Source organism: Dermacentor albipictus, chromosome 9, assembly GCF_038994185.2.
Source record: "Dermacentor albipictus isolate Rhodes 1998 colony chromosome 9, USDA_Dalb.pri_finalv2, whole genome shotgun sequence".
Taxonomy (NCBI): Eukaryota; Metazoa; Arthropoda; class Arachnida; order Ixodida; family Ixodidae; genus Dermacentor; species Dermacentor albipictus.
Genome location: NC_091829.1, coordinates 85,078,809 through 85,092,213, shown reverse-complemented (window position 1 = coordinate 85,092,213; position 13,405 = coordinate 85,078,809). Strand labels below are relative to the sequence as shown.

At 44.8% G+C, this 13,405-nt stretch overlaps 1 protein-coding gene across 2 annotated transcripts in view; it reads right to left on the bottom strand.

The window, feature by feature from the left end:
• The window catches only part of LOC135919863 (uncharacterized), a 66,474-nt gene that overhangs the window by 36,257 nt on the left and 16,812 nt on the right, over positions 1-13,405 (bottom strand). For both annotated transcript variants that reach the window (XM_065453844.1, XM_065453845.1), the window contains exons 5-6: positions 12,985-13,341; positions 3,262-3,488 (exon numbers count right to left, since the gene is read on the bottom strand). In XM_065453844.1, coding sequence (XP_065309916.1) covers positions 3,262-3,488; positions 12,985-13,341 — 584 coding nt within the window. The remainder of the gene's footprint in view (positions 1-3,261; positions 3,489-12,984; positions 13,342-13,405) is intronic.

Genomic DNA, 13,405 nt, shown 5'->3' with positions numbered 1-13,405 from the left:
CCTGCTACAACTACTAGAGGGAAATTTGGCATCAGTGTTTATGGTGGCTGCAGGTATGGCAGTGCTGCCGGGATGATTGGTAGTAGAACATGAACGACGGTGCTGGTACCGCCTGGCTGGTCCATCTTGACAGGTCAAAAGCATGGGGCTTGGCAAGAAGGTGCAGATGACGCGCTAACCTGCAACTAACATTCAATGTGTGCTGTGTGTGGAATGACCTGGTAAGGGGGAAACAAGGGAAAGGAATATGACAGAACATATTGAGCAGCTAATTTAGCTAATAGCTAAATTTAGCTAGTAAATTAGTAATAACTAATTTAGCTAGTAATTGCCTATGATCATCATAGGCAATTACTCTGAATGGCAAAGACATATCCCAAAAGAACATGCACGGCTTCTATGGGTATTGTGTAGTGTCTCTTTGCAGCCGTGCAGTAATTCCTTACAAAGGGTAGTAGTAGTAGCAGCACCACATGAGACTTCATCCTTCTACCTTAAGCAACTAATTATAACAATAACCTTTACTGTTCGGACGACTTGCATCACATCAATTTCCTATACATGCGTTTTTTTTTACCCAAAGCAGTGCTTGTCACGTAAACAGCACTCAAGCCTTACCATGGAGCAAGAAACATTTAGGGGTGGAAACTCTGTTGTTTGCGGTGACCAGAAAAGGTCACAACCCTGCGGAGCAACCATCATACTGGCGGTACCTGGCAGCAGAAAAAAATTATCGCCGTTTCGGATGCCAAGGCAACTGGTCACATGTGTTGCTTGCATTTGGCCACGCATCTGGCACATGTTCTACTGAGGCCACTCATGCACGCTTCTTTAACGCTGGTAGCCTGGACAGCGATTGTGCTACACTCCAACCATTTGAGCACAGTAAAAAATAAAATGCATGCCTTTTGATGACTGCTGTAATAAGATTATCTGTAGCTTCCCGCGGCGCTATTATTTAACACCCACGCGATGACTGATTAGATGGGTGCAAGCGCTGTTGGCATTCATCGAAGGCAAACATGCCTTCAATTTCTTTGTGTACATGACCAAGCTGATTTTCCTCAAGCTCATGAGACTCGCGCACTGTCTGAACATCGCTGACATTCACCGCTGTTGATGTTGCTGGGTTGTTGTGTACACCCATTCTTGATCTTTTAATGGTAGTATGATTGATATTTGATGACGCTTCCCGGGGAGTCCGCTTCATTTTCGGGGATGTCAAAGATGATGGAGATGGAAGAAAAATACAAGGAACAGCCTGTGGATGCAGTCCAGTTTCTTTTTTTTTTGGTGGTCCACGATTACCTCTCCTCTAAGCTCATCATGGTATTTATCTCCTCTCATCATGTTGCTTGTGACGTGCTTCTCGCAGAGGTAATCTCTCGATGCGAGCTGCAGCTGTCCCCAGGAATCGCCGCAGCTCACGCATGCACTCGTTCAGGATCATTCGGAGCCTTGAAGATGCTCACTTGTTTCCCCCAAAACTTGTACCCACTTTTGCAGTTTTCAACAAAACACCTGCATCCTCTCTTAGGCTAGCAAATTCCGAAGACGGGCATTTGTGTGTAGCAGCACTGTTAGTATTACAACTCGCTAACAGACGCCGACAAGAACTCTTGATTTTGACTTAAGGGTGCACAAACAACATTATGGCATGCCCTCTGAAGCGAATGTCCACGTTCCGTGCTTGTTGTCTTGTTATAGGCATAGGTGCTGCTAAAGAGAGCGTGCCTGGTGTGCCTGCTTATCTTTTTTTTCTTTTTTGCTGCAGTTTGCATGACGCATCACCTTGCGGCGCGTCATGCTGTACTAGCTACGTGCACCCTGGTTGGCGCATGCTACTTTTGCAACTTTATCTGGTCGCCTGCGCTGACGAGAGTTTCAACTCCTAAATATTCTTCCTCCATAGGCCTGATTAAGGTTTCATGACTCACCCCCGTATTCAGAAATGCGTCTTAACTTGAACGCCATGCTTGACTTGATATAAACGACGCCTGGCGTGAACATGCTTAAGACGCTCATTGCGTTTCCTTTGGTGGGTTCACGACAGGCGTTATCTAAATCAGGTCAAGCGTGGGCTTCAAGTTAAGATGCATTTGTGAATACAGGGGTCAGCCACTCAATGGGCCTTTGATATGATAGTTAAAGGACCCCTAGCTAACACTGAGCTATAAGATTTACTATATAGTATTAGCCATTTCTCGTCTAAATAGAACTCCAGCTTAAGGTTTAATGTCCCAGCCACTTTACTGTTCTTATACACAATGGCTAAGGGGCCCCAGACCTACTCTAGGTTAGATACTTTGGTATATATCCACAGCTGTGTGCCAGTCTACAATTACCATACAGCCACACAATTTTTGAAGTGAAGCCATAATAGAGAAGTTACAAGTGCTGGATAAATGACTCTGACCATCATGGCTCCTCCCTCGTCTTCACCACCCTTTACACAGGCATTCTCTCCATACCACAGTCTCACATACTGTCACCAGCTCTATGCTGTTCAGTCAAAGGTACGGGTCACAACTACATGCACCATAAAAAAAATACTCTTCCCATCGTACGCCTCTGATCATGCTTTGCGCGATACCGAGCTCAGCAGCAGGATGCCATAGCCACTGGACTATCGCGATGGGCTTTGTGAAAGTTTGGCTATTAAATGTACACTACCTGCCCATTGTGTCAGAACAAACATATTGAACGCATTGGCCCAAATATGCAGACTGAGAAAAAAAAAAGCACAACCCACGCACCCAGAAAATCCTGTGACGTGGTGGCTTGTGCAATGTGGCTGCTGCCTTTCAGACCATGGAAGTGAATGCTACGTCAATTTTCTCATCAACACGGGCTACATACATCGAATACATGTTGTGGTTTGCAAACAATTTATAGTACCTATTTTGGTCCTTATGCCTAAAGTAAGGCTTTTGGTGTCTGTTCTAGGTGTCTAGACCCCACATTTTTACTGCCTAAATATCAACATCAAGATACCTTAGTTATATCTGACTGTTTGTTATATCTTCTATAATTTGTCATATTTATCACTTCACCATATTTAAAAACTGGTGCATAGAAATCCGTAAGATATGTCGCACTTTAAAATTCTTCACGTTTAAAATTTCATATAAATAAATTTCTTACACAAAAAATGAATTTCTTATAATATCCAAAAACATTCGCTATATTTATACTATACGCATTCATTATATTGAAGTCCTACACAACTAAAGAGCACAAACTGGTCTTCTCATTATGTACCCGTGGTCACGGAGCTGGCTCGTGGAAGGTGCCAGGAACTTGAATTCGCGGGTGCCAACACGCACTCCCCGATGCAGGAAGGCGCCGACAATGGCGTTCAGCATAGAGTCCCGAGCCGAGTGCAGATTTAGCGTGAACGACAGCTTGTCCAGGTTGTCGTCCCGGAAGGACGCCCGAATGGCGAATTCGGTGTTGAACTGTCGGAGGATTCTGTTCTCAAAGTGAACCTGCGGTGCGGCAGAATGCAATACAGAGTTTTACTGCACCATATGCCACGCACGTGTGCAATGCTGCAATGTAGCAGGCCCAAAGTAGGCACACAAAGAATGCAGAGAAGGGCTTTGTGCATTATATACGCACACCAACTACTTTGGGTCTCTTGCGTAGCTAGTGTAAGAACATAACTGCACCCAGGCCACCTGCTTCAATAAGACCTTGCCTTTGGTCCTTGCACTTCGTCGTGACAGTGAGAAATAAACGATACAATCAACTTTTGCTTTATCTTTAATTACTGAGTTTGAGGGCAAAGTATTAGCAATCTTGCGTTCTTTTTGAAATCGGCTGTTCCGTGGCGACACTGTTGGCGTGGCTACCAAAATAGGAAACGCGAAACTTGGGAACAACCTTATTCTGTGCACCGATTCTGTGCACAAGAATAACTTTGTGCTCTCAATTTTCTATACTAAAGAAATTTAGCATATATACCCTTCAAGATATGTAGAATGCTGATATCTCTTTCAAAGTGCAATATCTCTCAGCATTAGTCGTGAAAGAACAAGGCTATAACTTCGTGGGACTGAAGAAATTTAGTTGAAGCGTACTGACCTTTTCTTGCACAGTTCCACTCATTGTACATGCTGCTTGGATAGATTTTGGCACTTTGCAGTCTACAAAGAGCTAAGTAAGCTACAGCAGGATGCTTTTTGTGAAAGATTAATGTGCAACAAAGTGCCCACAAAGATCACTATAGTTTGCCGTTGCGTGGGACATAACTAAAAGAATTGTAGCAGCTAGACAAAAACTAATGACATATTCTAAATCTGCTCGAAGAACTCTCTAATCGGCTCAATTTCCAAGCCTCTAGTACAAATAATAAAATAAAATTTTTCGAGCAGCATCTCCGTAAGCCTACACACAAGATGGTGTGGATTTCAATCAGACTTTGGCTAGTTACATAGTGCGTAATGGCAATTACCATGCAATCGTGTGGCAAGACATTTTTTTTTCCCTTTATTCTTTTGCGTTGGGGTAGGGACAGCCTTATGGGAAATTCGTGGCCCTGTCGGCACGACCGAAAGTACTGGTCAGCAGTTGAGAGCCTCGAGGCAAATCGGGGGAGTAGGTGAGTATGTTTTAGGCATATTGAAAGGTGCCTACTATTGCTGTAAAAGCGTTTCGAGCTCCATCTATCAGACGGCATAACAGATTGATGCCAAAAGTTCTCTTAAGCCTGCTCAGCAGCATGCATGCGGTTGAGCTGCAGCTATTTCACGTGAATCTATGTAAACTGTTTCTTGTCAGACAATTACATTTATTACCAAGATCAGTCAACAATTATTAAGTCAATAAGCGATCTGAATTTTTACACATTTTGTGTATGAATTATATTTCACTTGTTTTGAGCCACTTTAGGACATCTTTGAGAGGGCTGTCTACTCGGCCCATCTTCATGCAGCTTGATGGCGTTATTTTTATTTAACTTACACCTTGATATGTGGTTTTTAATGGCGCAAGGGCCAGTTATGGCCAAAGAGCGCCATGACAAATGGTAATATTAAGGACCTATTGTGAATGGCGTGGACAGCGCATTCATCACAGTAAGTGTGACATAGCTAAATAAGGGCCTAAAAATTGTTGCTGTAAATGGCATAAAATGTATACGTACTAAAATAATGACACTGATTAGTTAGGGATGTGGACGATGGCAATTGTGTTTGGTAAAAACATACAAAAACGAAACAACGGTTACACTAGAGCATGAAGACGACCCTTGAAAACAAGGGCCGTTAATCCACGTGCTAAAATTTCCTGGCCAAATTATTTTCAGGGTGTTGCTTTTGGCTAAGAAATCTAAGGCTTTTTGCAGATTAAAAAGCGGTTCATCGCCAAGAAAAAATGCAGCATAAAGGGGTATATTTTCCCAATATGCAGAATGGAAATACTTTTTCCTTTCAGTTTCTATTGCGGGGCACTGGATAAGAACACGGAGGACTGTCAGGCTATTGCTGCGCCTACTACAAGTCGGAGAGTCCCCCCCAGTCAAGAGCTAGGAGTGAGTACTGTATAAGTGTGTCCTATTCTTAATCAGCGAAGAAGTAGTTCCTTGTACCGTGCTGTTTTCTCACTTATCCAATTCCCCAGTTTTGGTTTTATAGTGTGTAGCTTATTCAATGTTTGTGTATCCCACTCTCCTTGCCAATGACTCCCCAGTTTACGACGTAGAAAAGTCTTCAGGTCTGTGGCAGGTATGGGGACATTACCATCTATGTCGCTAATACTCACTGACGTAGCATTGTCGTCAGCAGCTACGTTGCCTTTTATACCTTTATGGCCTGGCACCCAGCATAAGACAATCGCTTGGTTGCACATATACGCAGAGCACAAGCTATACAGCTCATTTAAAATGGAATTCTTATGTTTTCGTAAGCTAATTAAGGCTCTCACGACACTTAATGAGTCTGTGAAGACAACAGCCTTAGCGACATCTCTGAGCCTTATGTGTTTAATAGCTGAAAGTGAAGAGAGGGGGTTAACCGAGGGGCCTGATTTTTATTAGTCATATCATGAGAACCAGTGCCACCCACGACGACAATGGAAGACAAAATAGTCTAGAGGAATTCGAAATCCCACAGGTAACGCCGGAAGAAGTAAAGAAAGCCTTGGGAGATATGCAAAGGCGGAAGGCAGCTGGGGAGGATCAGGTAACAGCAGATTTGTTGAAGGATGGTGGGCAGATTTGTTCTAGAGAAACTGGCCACCCTGTATACGCAATGCCTCATAATGTCGAGCGTACCGGAATCTTGGAAAAACGCTAACATAATCCTAATCCATAAGAAAGGGGACACCAAAGACTTGAAAAATTATAGACCAATCAGCTTACTGTCCGTTGCCTACAAACTATTTACTAAGGTAATCGCAAATAGAATCAGGAACACCTTAGACTTCTGTCAAGCAAAGGACCAGGCAGGATTCCGTAAAGGCTACTCAACAATAGATCATATTCACACTATCAATCAAGTGATAGAGAAATGTGCGGAATATAACCAACCCTTATATATAGCTTTCATTGATTATGAGAAAGAATTTGATTCTGTCGAAACCTCAGCAGTCATGGAGGCATTACGGAATCAGGGTGTAGACGAGCCATATGTAAAAATACTGAAAAATATCTATAGCGGCTCCACAGCCACCGTAGTCCTCCATAAAGAAAGCAACAAAATTCCAATAAAGAAAGGCGTCAGGCAGGGAGATACGATCTCTCCAATGCTATTCACAGCGTGTTTACAGGAGGTATTCAGAGACCTGGATTGGGAAGAAATGGGGATAAAAGTTAATGGAGAATACCTTAGAAACTTGCGATTCGCTGATGATATTGCCTTGCTTAGTAACTCAGGGGAGCAACTGCAATGCATGCTCACTGACCTGGAGAGGCAAAGCAGAAGAGTGGGTCTAAAAATTAATCTGCAGAAAACTAAAGTAATGTTTAACAGTCTCGGAAGAGAACAGCAGTTTACAATAGGCAGCGAGGCACTGGAAATCGTAAGTGAATACATCTACTTAGGGCAGGTAGTGACTGCGGATCCGGATCATGAGACAGAAATAATCAGAAGAATAAGAATGGGCTGGGGGGCGTTTGGCAGGCATTCTCAGATCATGAACAGCAGGTTGCCATTATCCCTCAAGAGAAAACTGTATAATAGCTGTGTCTTACCAGTACTCACCTACGGGGCAGAAACCTGGAGGCTTACGAAAAAGGTTCTACTCAAATTGAGGACGACGCAACGAGGTATGGAAAGAAGAATGATAGGTGTAACGTTAAGGGATAAGAAAAGAGCAGATTGGGTGAGGGAACAAACGCGAGTTAATGACATCTTAGTTGAAATCAAGAAGAAGAAATGGGCATGGGCAGGACATGTAATGAGAAGGGAAGATAACCGATGGTCATTAAGGGTTACGGACTGGATTCCAAGGGAAGGCAAGCGTAGCAGGGGACGGCAGAAAGTTAGGTGGGCGGATGAGGTTAAGAAGTTTGCAGGGACGGCATGGCCACAATTAGTACATGACCGGGGTTGTTGGAGAAATATGGGAGAGGCCTTTGCCCTGCAGTGGGCGTAACCAGGCTGATGATGATGATGATCATGAGAAGCCAAGAAACACTGACACCAAGGACAACATAGGGGAAATTGCTTGTGCCTAATAAATGGAATGAAGAAACGATAAATTAATGGAAATTAAAGTGGATGAAAAAACAACTTGCCGCAGGTGGGAACCAAACCCACAACCTTCGCATTTCGCGTGCGATGCACTACCAATTGAGCTGCCGCGGCGCTGTTTCCCCATCCACTTTCTTGGGTATTTATGTGTACTGGTAGAACCCTGGGAGTGTTAGCCAGCGCCACCACTCACACACCTTGGCGGCGGACGCCAAGGTCTGTGACGCGAAGGTTGTGGGTTCGGTTCCCACCTGCGGCAAGTTGTTCTTTCATCCACTTTAATTTCCATTAATTTATCGTTTCTTCATTCCATTTATTAGGCACAAGTAATAGCTGAAAGTGTGGAGTATGCTTCTGCTATAAAGGTACTGGAGTGTGGGTTTAGTGCCCCAGATGTTGAAAATGAGGGTCCAAGAGCTGCGTAAGCAACACCAGCAGGAGACTTTGAAGCATCTGGGTAAAATTCATCACAGGAATTCTTTATGTTCAAGAAAATGTGATTGTATGTGAGCCTCAGGTGCCCGCTTCGATATTTCCAAGAAAGAGATGTCACACTGGATAGTTTGCCACTCCCAAGGAGGTGGAAGCCGAGTTGAAGCCATTAAGACATTCTTTAAAAGAGGGACCCCTGCTTTTTCTGAGAGTGCTTTTAACCGGAGGGACAGAGGAGGTCGGATACCTGGGCGGTTACGGAACAGCCTGGCTGTGGAGGAGCCGTGAATACTTGAATGACATGGATGATCCACAGCTGATTTTACCTTCAAGGCATAAGAAACAAATATGTCCTTTGGTAGTATAGAGACCATTCATTAGATTCGATGTAAAGGCTTTGCACAGGACTAGTTCTAAACGCACCTGTTGCAAGGCATCCGAAGTGGTGGACAGGATCTAGCATGTTCAGATTACTAGATCCAGCAGAATTATGGGCTATGGCCCCATAGTCAAGGTGCGTTAATATTAGACTTTTGTACAACTTTATAAGGCATCTCCTGTCGCTTCCCCAAGCTGTGTGTGACAATAGCATGAGCAGATTCATAGTCTTGAGGCACTTTGCCATAAGATACTTCAGGTGTGGTATGAAAGTTAGATTACTGTCTAGAAGGATTCCTAAAAATTTGTGTTCACAGCTCACAGATAACCGTTCTCCATTGAGATAGATTACGGGGTCCGTCAGTATACCTCTCTTGTTAGAGAACAGGACGCACATATTTTCTTGAGGGTTTAGCTTAAAACCATCTTCGTCCACCCACTTAGACAATTTATTTATGCAAAGCTGTACTTGTCGCTCGCAGATACTTGGATTACATGATTTAAAACCTATCTGGATGCCATCCACATATACAGAATAAAACAAAGTATGCAGTATGGCAATCTGGATAGAGTTCATTTTGACAATGAAAAGAGTGCAGTTCAGCACACCTCCTTGTGGAACAGCAGCCTCTTGCGTAAATGGACGTGACAGAACTTTACCAACTCTAGCACACAACATGCGATTGGAGAGGCCACTCTGAATCACATTCAGCAAGTTGCCTCGAACTCCCATTTCAGACAGATCACGGAGGATTCCAAAGCACCAGGTTGTGTCATATGCCTTCTCCATATCTAAAAATACTGACAGGAAAAACTGTTTGTGTACAAAGGCACTGCGGATATTTGTCTCAATGCTAACAAGGTGAACTGTTGTGGATCTACCCTGCCTAAAACTGCACTGTAAGGGATTGAGTATCTTGTTGCTTTCCAGAAAATGGATGAGGCGACGGTTAGTCATTTTCTCAAATAGTTTGCATAGACAAGTTGTCAGAGCTTTAGGCCTATAGCTGTTGGGCGACGAAGGGTCCTTGCCCTCTTTGAGAATAGGGATTACGATTGCTTCTTTCCAGGCAAATGGAATGTAGCCGGCGGGGAACATGGAGTTGAAGAGTGACAGTAGTGCTTCTTGGGTTTTGGGGTGTAAGTGTCTGATCACCTCATATATTATTCTGTCACTTCCTAAAGCGGACTTGTTCCAGCAGTTCAGCGAGGCCTAGAACTCAGCCATTTTAAATGGACGATTGTATACTTCACTAGATGTGCTTTTCTGACCCAAATGCAGCTGTACTGCTAGTCGCTGGTATTTTGGGAATGTATCTGTGTAATGAGATGTACTGGAAATGTGCTCGAAATGTGCTCCTAGACAACCTGCCTGGTCCTCAAGAGTGTCTCCTTATGTATTTAATAATAAAGTTAAAGGATGAGTTTCGAGGCCTTTTATTTTGTTCACCCTGTTCCAGGCTTTTCGTTCATCTGTATATGAATTGATGCTGCTTATGCAGTTTTTCCAACTTTCCCATTTAGCGCGGTTTCTTCTGCCTTTTGACTTGATCACCTTGAAATTAATTAGGTACTCTGTGGTTGGGGAGTTACGGAGGAGATTCCAAGCCTCGGTTTTGCTTTCTCTGGGCTTCCTTATACTCATCATTCCACTATGGAATACGTCGTTTCGAGGGCGACCCATTTGTTTGGGGGATACATACTGATGTAGCATCGATAATGAACTCTGTTATGTATGCTATTGCATCATCTAGGCTAAATCCACAGATATCATTCCAGGGCAGCCGTGTTAGTTCGTGAAACTTCGACCAGTCGGCTGAATCAACTTTCCATCGAGGAACATGTGCAGGACACTCACTTTGTTTTTTTAAGGTTTAGAATGATGGGGAAGTGATCACTTCCATAAGGGTTATTAATGACATACCACTCTAGATATGGCACAATTGTGCTAGGCGCTATGCTAAGGTCTATAGAACAAAATGTTTTGTGTGTGTAGAGCTGTAAAATGTTGCGTTTTTCTTGTTAAGCAAGCAGGAACTTGAAGAGAATGGGATGTTTTCTATAAGCTGTCCTCTCGCATCACAGCGAGGGTCTCCCCGCAGCGTGCTATGTGCGTTTAGATCACTGACGACTATGTAAGGGTGACGGAGCTCATAATAAAGCTTTGAAATGTCGTGCTAGAGAGTCAATAACTTAGGGTGATGTATACAGACATGATGGTAACTAGTTTATTGAATAGCACTGCTTCGATAGTAACTGTCTCAAGAGGAGTTCGAAGTTGCAGTCGCCGACAAGCAATGCCTTTGTCGACTATTATTGCTACCCCACCGGACGATACAACAGCATCATCCCAGTCTCTCTGGAAAATAGCATATTGCTTGAGAAAGTTTGTGAGCGTAGATTTAAGGTGTGTCTCCTGAACACACAGCACCTTTGGATTGTATTTGTGTAAGAGTTTGTTGATATCATCGAGCTTGTGGATCAGACCTCTCACGTTCCAGTGTAATATTTGTGTATCCATACTGCTTGTGTTTACGTGCTGTGTGTCAAGAGGAGCCAGTTGGCTTACGGAGCCTTTCCTGGCCCCATGATCTGTGTTTTGTCTTTCTTGGAGCGGTCACCAGAAGCGCGTTGCTCCCGAAGCGCTGAATGCTCTGCCTGGTTTGTGGTTGTGTCCGTCGGCTCCTGGGAGCCGCTGGACTTCCGCTCACTAGAACAGGGTGTTTTCAAGGTAGGCCTTGCCTCAAAAAGCAGAGCCTTGGAGGCCACCAAACCAGAGGTCGATGGGCCCTCCTTTAGAGGTGGCGCAGCAGCACTTGCTGCTGTTGCCTGGGGGGCTTTGGGCACTGCCGCAGCCACGCTCTTTGTGGGTCGGGCTGATGCCCCTGTCTGCTGCGGTGTCGCCCTCTACACGCCGCACCAGCATACCCAGCGGCATGAAGAAGGCAAACACGCTTTTATGCTGCCCAAGAGGAAATGTTGTCTTTTACTTTGAGGGTGATTATTTCTTTTTCTTTTTGCCATGTAGGGCAAGATTTAGAGAAAGCCGCATGTCCACCGACACAGTTGGGACATTGGAGTGCGCCATTACAGTTATCTGAAAGGTGATCGTGGACACCGCACTTTGCACAGGTTTGTAGGCCCCGGCAGCTTTGCGAGTTGTAGCCATACCTCTGGCACTTGAAACAACTCAGAGGGTTCGAGATGTATGGTCGGACTCAGATTTTAGTACATCCTGTTTCTAATGTTTCTGGCAGCACAATGGACTCAAAGGTAACAATCAGATGTTTAGTTGGAATTTCTTTGTTTTCCTATTTGATTATAATTCTCTTTACTATGGTGATGTTCTGTTCCTTCCTACCTTCTAGGAGCTCTTCCTCGCTCCGATACAAAAGGTCACCGTCAGAAATTACTCCTTTGCTTGTGTTCATAGATCGATATGGAGTCACTGGTATGTTTACATTAAGGAAGGAGACCAGATTTAGGAGCTTGTCATGCTATTGTTTATCACAGACCTCAAGTAGGAGGTCGCCGCTAGCTATTTTTGTGACTTTGTAGCCTGGGCCAACTGATTCAGTGAGACATTTCGCAACCGTGAAAGGTGAAATCATTCTAACTGTCTTTTCAGGATTTTCACTATGAATTACGTGAAATCGTGTGAACGTTTGTTTAGGTTGACAAAAAAACTGCAACTTCTCTTCGGTGCGTCCTCTTTTGTTAAAAGGCCAAACAGATGGGGTAAGGATGATAAATCCATACACGTTTATTTAATTTCTGCAGCCTTGCCAGCCACCCACCATCGAGCCCAACAAAAGGATACTACAAAACCTGAAGGAAATCTAGACGCCAGCTGTACATAGTAGCTATAACCTACTATAGTAGACCCAAGGTTGGCTAAACTACACCAGGCTAGCCCGGAAATACGGAAGTAATAGGAAGTGAAGAGAAGACAGGAAAGATGAAAAGGTAACAGAGAAAGATGAAGATGGAGAGGAGGACTGGGGAAGGCAACTGCCGATTTCCCCCAGGTGGGTCAGTCTGGAGGTAGAGTCTATGTGAAGCCGAGGCCGAAGAGGTGTGTTGCGTCCGCCGGGGTGCCTTAAAGGTCCAAACACCCAGCATTGGCTCAACCTCCAGGATCCCCCTTTCCCCAGACATAGCTAAGCCACGCAGGGCTACGTGCGGGAGGGTCCAACCCTCGTGTGCTTGGGTACGTGGCGTCGCAACCCACCAAACGCCTGCTGACGCAGACGCCCCAGTGGGGGAACCCTACACCTTACATATTTTTTTGCATCGCACTGTAACACTAAAATGCTATCGCATTTCTTATTGCATAGTCACCAGACATGACTGGCAGTAAGTTCTTCTAACAATCGTACCTCCCATGCGCTTACAGTTGAAATCATATAAATGTGAGCGTACACACAGTTGGTGAAGTGCCTGCTGCTAGAAAGGACTCCGCAATGCTGAATCTACACACCTGCGCGGGACGAAAGATGAGCCGGCCCGGTGTGACAAACATGCTCCGCACAAGGCAGGTGCCGCGGGCCAGCTGTGGCGGCTTCTCATCGTGGAACAGGCTGCAGGCGGCATAGAAGGCACGTGAAAACACCACGACGTTGCCTGCATCGATGCTGGACACCACATGGCTGAGTGCCCGCTCCACCACTAACGGCTCCTTCTCGGATCGCTTCTCGATGTCCCTCACCAGCTTGTTAAATTCCGGCTCGGACATGAGGACCATCTGGTCAAGGGCATCGAAGCTGATGTGGAGGGCCGCCTTGAATGCGTAGGCACAGGGATATGGCAGAGTCCTCTGCATCGTCTCGGCCCGCACCTAGAAGATGGCGAACAGGAGGACCACCCGTTTCTTCTATTGCAAAAGCAATTATACAGACACT